We start from the raw sequence: 7,333 nt of genomic DNA, 5'->3' as shown, positions 1-7,333 counted from the left end.
GGGCTGCGGATGCTCAGTTGTTGAGTATATTCAAGACTGAGATAGATAGATTTTTGGACTCTAATGGAATTAAGGGATATGGGGATCGGGCGAGAAAGTGGAGTTGAGGTCAAAGATCATCCATGATCTTATTGAATGGTGGAGCAGGCTCGAGGAGCCGTACAGCCTACTCCTGCTCCTATTTCTTACGTTCTTACAAAGATTCACTTTGGTGTCTTCCTGGAGTGTGGGCAAATGCTGAGTGCATCCTACACAACTCTGCTGGAGTGCAGGTAGTTGGTGGGTGTTCTTGCTTGTCCTTCCTGGAATAAGAGGGATTCTGGTGCCTGCTGCCCTTGGCATGTAACTCCTGGAATAAGAGGGGTGTTGGGGTGCCCCTCCTGGAATCCAGTTGGGTGTCCTGGTCGGTCTCTTCTTGAGTGCCGGATGCCCACCAGGAGGTCAGTGGCCGACTCCCGCTGCTATCAGAACACTATATACGCACAGGCAGAAGCTCAAATTGCAAATCAATGCTTGCTTGGACAACATGGAGAGTTCTCCTGCAGCCAGCCCGGTCACTGGAACCAAACATCTCGACATCTTCGTGGACGAGAGGGAGCCTAGAAACGGTATTGAAGCGCTCCTGAAGGAACTGCGACCACTTTGGAAACCGACGGAAATTAAGATGAAGGCAAGTAAAACGTTAATTGGATCAATACTGCTACTACCCAAGCGTGGAGCCAGCCTCTAAATTTAAACTTCACCTAAAAAAAAAGTATTCCTTACTTGCTTGTTTTATTGACTTGGGGGCGACCATGTGAGACAAGTTGTTTGAGCACTAGGGTGGCTTCTGAGACTTCCTGTAAACATTCTCAGCGCCAGCTCTTACAAAATAATATTCTGGAATGAGATGTGTATTAAAAGTAACGTATATGTTGCTAAAAGCGTCTTGACGGGGTGGGGGTTGCAGAAAAAGGAACTGCAACAGTTGGAAGTACGTGAGTACATTCAAGTTGTGTTTTGCCCCGGAGCTGTCAGTGACACACAGAGAGTCAAGAGTTGGCAGCACTTCTACTGCCCCAGTGACTGAGAAAACCTCAACAGGCAAAATCACAGCCAGCAATCAGACAAGGGGCTGCTTTTTAAACAGTCATCTTTTAAAGAAGATAGCACTTTAAAGGTTCCTATTATTCTGCAGCTGTATAGAATATGTATGTTGGCTAATTTCTTTAAAATGACCGTTGATTGATTTTCTATAGCAATAGAAGCACAAATGAAGAACTCCCTCCCCTTTAAGCTTAGAGGTGCTGCATTAATAAAGAACTGCAATATCCAACAACTGTTATTCCCCTGTAATCAGGAACACACACACAAAAGAAAATAGATCAATAAAAATATAATTTTGGAAAATTTGCAGAATTCTGAAATACAGAGAACAGACATATGTCCTAATGACTTTGTTATTATTGCAGTGAGTGAATCTGATCAAATAAGGTTCAAGTAATAAAGATGTGAGAAAGAGAAGGTGAATCGTGCTATTAAATCCCATTGGGTTTAGGTGTTGGCTGCTTTAAAGGAAAAGTGGACTTTAAAAAGTAGTCGAGAGACTTACTGACGAAGTGAGTTAGGTAATACAATCAGTTAGCACTTATTGCAGTTGACTCGATATTAGCTTTAATCTGGAGATTGTAAATGGTTAAAATATATACAAATCTTTGAGAATTTTGAGCTAATGAGAGGGAGCAACTCTGTTTTGGGTCTTTTGGTAAGATTTTATGGGACCAGAGTTCAATATTTTAAAGGGTGGGAAGAATCTGAAATCCTAGACGTATGGTGGTGAGTTGGATTTGAAAATGTGGCAGGGATAGCACTAAGTCTGTCAGATGATTTTAATGGGACCCATAGCTGAGCTTCAAACCCCACGTACTATCCATCACCATATCTATCTCTGCAACGTTGCCCACCTCCACACTTATCTGAATTCCTCCACCATTGAAACCTTCATTCATGCTTTTGTCACCTCTAGACTCGGTTACCCTCATAGCCTCCTTGCTGGGTTCCCATCCTATATGCTCCAGTAAGTCTAAAACTTCCCTGCTCATATACTGTGCTGCACTAAGTCCCACTTGCCCACCACTCTCATCCTCGCTGACCTAACACTGGCCCCATCCCATTTCTATAACTCCACAAGCCTCATCTCCCCTAATGCACGCTTTGTCCTCTGACCTTTTATGCCTCTCCCCCTCCCTTCACTAATGGCACAGTCTTCAGCAACCTTAGCCCTGCACTCTGGAACTTTCTGTCTAAACTCCTCTGCATTGCCACTTCTTTCTTCACCTTTAAAAACATTCTCAAAACCTATCTTTTCAAACAAACTTTTGCTCCTCCCCCACCCCTGTGAATCTCTCGCTCCGTGGCTCCCCCATCTATCACTCTTTATGAAGTACCTTGGAATTTTTTCTTAAGATAAAGGTGCTATATTAGTATAGATGTTTAAATCCATTACAGGTCATACTTTGTCACTCATTCAAATTTCTGTGTCACAATGGCTGAATTTCAATTTTAAAACAGATTATGTAACATAGGCTAGATAAATATGGTTTATACATATACAAATACGGTGGAACCCTGTCAATTAAGATCTCTCTTATAAGAGACCACCTGCCATATGCAACCATAAAAGTCTGGCTGGAAAGTTTCTCCGACCTCCGACGAAAGACAATCTGCTGAACGGAACCAGCACCCAGGCTCTTTGTGTAATTAACGATCCTACCAGTCAGTGCAAGGAAACTATGTGGAGCATTAATCAATGTTATCCAATGATAAATGAGCTAATAAATGTATTATCAAAACTTCATTGCTGTACTCAATTCAAAATGAATGCAAAAGACTCATAGAAAAGATCTGAAAAGCATGACCTTTTAACGTAATATTACATGTTTTTAATTGTGAAAGCGTGATATCGGCCCGACTTCAGAGCAGTCCATTTTAGTGGCATCTTAGCAATCTGTAATAATCCTGCTGTAGATCTAGCTGAATAAGCCAAAGTCTGCCACATATACCATCATATGAGTGTGTAACCTGTTGAGCCATGATACAATTCATTTATATTTTTAGATTGCAATGCGTGGAGCCAATGCAGTGTGTTTGTCATCTCACTTCTGTGACCTGGGAGGGAGGAGGGGTGGATGTGAGTCATGTAGAGCCGCTCTCACAGAATTCCTAACAGATAGACATGGAGCAGCAAAGTAGGGAATAGGCCAACTTATTGCTTGACCCGTTTTCTTACATGACAACAGTGACTGCACTTCAAAGTAATTTATTTGGCTGCGAAGTTCTTTGGGACACCTTAAGGACGTTAAAGGAATTATAGAAATCAAGTTTGTTCTTTCTTTGTACATCTTGGAAGAGTTACATGAACCTACTGTCAAATTTTTCTTTTTCCTAATTATTTAGTCCCAACATTTGGAGTCCGACACTTCGTCACTGGAAGTGCGATGGGACTGGACTTCTGCCCTCCCAATGGCCCTGACTCAAAATTTCATCAGAAATCACAGGGTCAGGTCATTTCAATATTGCTGGATGGGACAAGGGGCGAGTTCTGCCATCAATTTATACAGTATGTCTGGATGGCCCAGAAATTTCATGGGACAGAGGGATGTCGTTCTGAGAGAAGCAGCTTCAGCATTTAAAACTGGACTAGATTTAAAGCAGGACCAGCAGGCAGGAAGGTGAAGAACTGGCTCCAACAGGAACAACTAAAAGGAGAGCAGCAAAATAATATAAATTTTCATCTGACTGAAATTAAGCACGGAAGGGTGCAAAAGTGGGTGTGGTTAACAAGAGATCTACCAACGGAGCAGTCAGGACCAACTGGAAGGAGGTAGCACAGGCAGTGAGTAGCAGGTCCAAAACCCTCAGGATCCCCCTCTATTGAAGGAAGAAGTTTAATGACCTCACAAGGACCATTCTTCGATATTTTAAACTTTTCAGACTACAAGCCAATATTAACCCTTAAAGTGCAGCAACAAAATTACCGGTATAACCTTGTGAACTAAATGAACTGTACAGACTCCTTCACATGGAACAATTACATTACATTACATCACTGGAATATGTATGCCCATTGAAGAATCATACCCGCTATGCAAACTCGATAAGAGAAGTGAAGTGAGTTCTCTAATAATTGGCTAATAAAGCAGCCTGTGCATGAAAGTAAAAACCACTCTGTTCTCATTCAGGAGAAAAGTGCACATAATTCATGGAAATAGTAAGCTACAGGTGGAGGGACTGCAGATCTTCATCCATTACTCCAGCAGCAGGAGGAGGCAGTTGACATACTGGGATAGCACTCAGCTGAGGTGATGGGGAAGGAGGTCCTGCACTCACATTCTGTTTGTGCAGAGGAAGTTCTAAGTTTCAAAGAGCAAAAAAAGATTTCAGTGTTCTGACACTTACACTCCAAGTGAGACCCTTACATGAGCAGTACAGGAAGGAAATAGTGGATTGCAGGAAATTCAGTGCATTCCTCACAGGAGCTGGAGGCAAGAAAGAAGCAGAGTGAGAAAGCGAAAATGGTTGGGCCCTCAACAGATTGAACAGCCTGCAGAAATTTGCCTGCATTATCACTCATGTTCTCACTCGCACTCACCAGCCCAGGTAGAGTCACTCGGGATATAGAAAGTTTAGATGGGCAGTGGGCACTGTGTGCTGCACAACACACAGAAACCCCAGACAACACACAGAAACCCCAGAGGAAGGGATAGTGGAGGTGGAGAAGGGTGTTCCAGAATGGAGGCTAAGGAATTGTCAACCCTGGCTGAAGAGCATTAGGATGATGATCTCAGATATCCTGTGTGAAAATAAGGATGCTAACAGAGCATGACGATCATATGAAGGCACTGCAAAGCCTTTCTGAAAATGTGCAACAGATAGCAGGGCTGGTGACAGAATTCAATGCCATCCTTGCCAGCAACACCAGAGAGGGCTTCTCAACAGTGCAGAATAGGCGGGAGTGAATGGCAGCTGCTGGAACCTCTGCTTCTGTCCCAAAGAACACTGAGGCTTGGAGGCAAATCATCACTTCAAGCGTGCAGGCTTTGACTGGTGATATTCAGGTCTTGGGTGATGGAATGGAGAAAGCAATATCTGACGGAGTCCAAGATCTCCAGGGAATCATTTTGGAAGATTTGCAGGATATTCAGGAATACTCCTTCCTAGATATTAAAGGATATTAATAATTCCATAAGGTCTGTTTTCTTGCAGATCATTGGCAACCAATATCCTAACACCATGCCTGGTGGGAGAGCAGGAGATGACTCTGACGTTTCAGCATTTTCTCAGGAATGCAGCACCAGTCCTCTTAGATGCCTTCACAGGTAGAAGAAAGTCAATAGATCAAGATGTGAAGATTCCAAGCCCAGAGAAGTAGTCAGTTGTGGGTCCATCTCGGCAGCCCTGAGAGAAAGGCCACCTATATCCCAAGAGGTTCATCGTCATCTAGAGCAGCTATCCACACCTCAGAGCAGGCTCGCAAGTGGCACTTAGAAGAACTGTTAGAATAGGACTTAGGAAAAATTGAAAAGCCAAAAGCGAAATGCACAGTGGTGAGCCTAATTGATCTCTTAGTAATAAAGTTCCAGAAACCTTATATGATTTTTTTGCTATAAAAAATATTGGGCTAGAAATCGCTCCTGAAATAATGGAGGAGCTTAACAGCGCTCTCCGTTGTCAGTGGTGAATTGAAGGAGCAAGTTCCTGCGTTTGCACACGCGCAGTGAAACATGGAAATCCGGAACTTGCTCATAGTGGGTCGCAGGCGATATAACAGCTTCGAATTAAAGGGACATCGCGCGCTGTAATCAGAGAAATCATTGAAAAAGCACCAACTTGCTTATCTGCCCAGATGGAAAGTAACTAATTACACCACCAAACAGGTACACTTAAAATACAGGTCTAAACTAAGTCTTAATGATTGCCAAACAAATAAAAATTAACTTTTAAAAATGTGTAGTCTCAAATTACTCCTTATTTTAATAGTTTTTGGTCATTTAAGAAAAATTAAATTAAAAAACTAAACTTTTTTTTACTTTTCCCTTCTGTCCCTTTAATTCAATTATTTATTTGGCTTTTTATAAAACAATTTTAAAAATTATTTACAATGACATACAGAATACTAACTTTAAGTGAATGAAGTCTGCTTGCCGGTTTGAGCAATGCAGCCTGAATCTGTGGACATGACTTCTCTTCCTGAAAAGATTTTGTGGGCGTGTCTTCTCCTCACAGACTGGTCCAGCCAGGCGACAACTCACGCTGCTCAAAGGCTGGGTTGATAGCGCATATTTTGTTTAAAGTTCAAATTCAAACAGAGTCTGCAGTAAGTATTTTTGTTAATTTAATTCGCTGGTGAGAATTGCCTTGCTGCTATGCGTGATTTCTGGCCCATTGTTGAGATGTTCATTTTTTATTGAAAACATAAAGTTGCACAGGATATGAAAAAGATGTTTGTGGACTTGGTACCTGATGGGACTTTGATTTTTAATGATGAAGGGAGTGTTCTGAAGCATTGTACATTTAAATTTTGTGGAGCATCCCGGCTACCAATCCCGCCCCTGGTTACCAATTCCCCCGATCTGGCTACCGATCCCCCTCGGGCACTAATCCCTCCCCTTCCTGGCCACCAATTGCTCCCCCCCTCCCCTGTCGTCCTTCCTCACCTACCTGAGGCAGCAACTTAATCTTCAACCACATTTTGCTGGGCAAGTTGTCCCTTAATTGAAATGAGGCCCGAAGCCCAACATTGGGAGCACTTCGGGCCTCACCATTCAGGCGCAGGGATGGTGCCAAAAGTGAGCTCGCTAGAATCTCTAGGCTTTAGTGTTCTCTGGAAAGTAGAAAGCACCAAGTCTAGCTTATCCTAATGAGATCTGCACTCTACTAATTAGCTTAATTGGTTTAGACGTCAGCTTTCAATATTCCACTGCAACTAGATGAAAAATTATGCAGACTAGCAGCAATTCTAATAAGTGCTGTACTTCCCTCAACAGTAACATAGGGCAGTCTCTATTCAATGTGAGGTAGCATTGCTGCACTCAGGATGATTCAGGAAACAGTAATTAACCTTGGGATGTTATCACATTTATATAATTTTGACACTGTGTTTGTGTTAATCCATTATACTTGCACCTTTGGACTTAGAAACCAATTCTTCGACAGTTCCCGAGACATTATCAGCATTTGTGCTCTTCAAAGTTTCCCCATGTCTCTTGCAAGTCCAACCGACAGCTACCACCTCTAACTACTGAGGTGTCATTAGTGTAATAACGAAAAGAAATTCAATGGGGAAACTACTTTG

General features: G+C 42.5%; 1 protein-coding gene across 1 annotated transcript in view; it reads left to right on the top strand.

Annotated features, from left to right (window-relative positions):
* The first annotated feature begins 526 nt into the window (after positions 1-526).
* Positions 527-7,333, top strand: part of LOC137327705 (ethanolamine kinase 1-like) — a 363,642-nt gene continuing 356,835 nt past the window's right edge. Inside the window, exon 1 of the mRNA XM_067993503.1 lies at positions 527-670. Within this exon, the coding sequence (XP_067849604.1) occupies positions 527-670 (144 nt within the window). The remainder of the gene's footprint in view (positions 671-7,333) is intronic.

The sequence above is a fragment of the Heptranchias perlo genome, chromosome 12 (assembly GCF_035084215.1).
Source record: "Heptranchias perlo isolate sHepPer1 chromosome 12, sHepPer1.hap1, whole genome shotgun sequence".
Taxonomy (NCBI): Eukaryota; Metazoa; Chordata; class Chondrichthyes; order Hexanchiformes; family Hexanchidae; genus Heptranchias; species Heptranchias perlo.
Note: the sequence above shows the minus strand (reverse complement) of the source record. Positions and strands in the feature narration are given on the sequence as shown.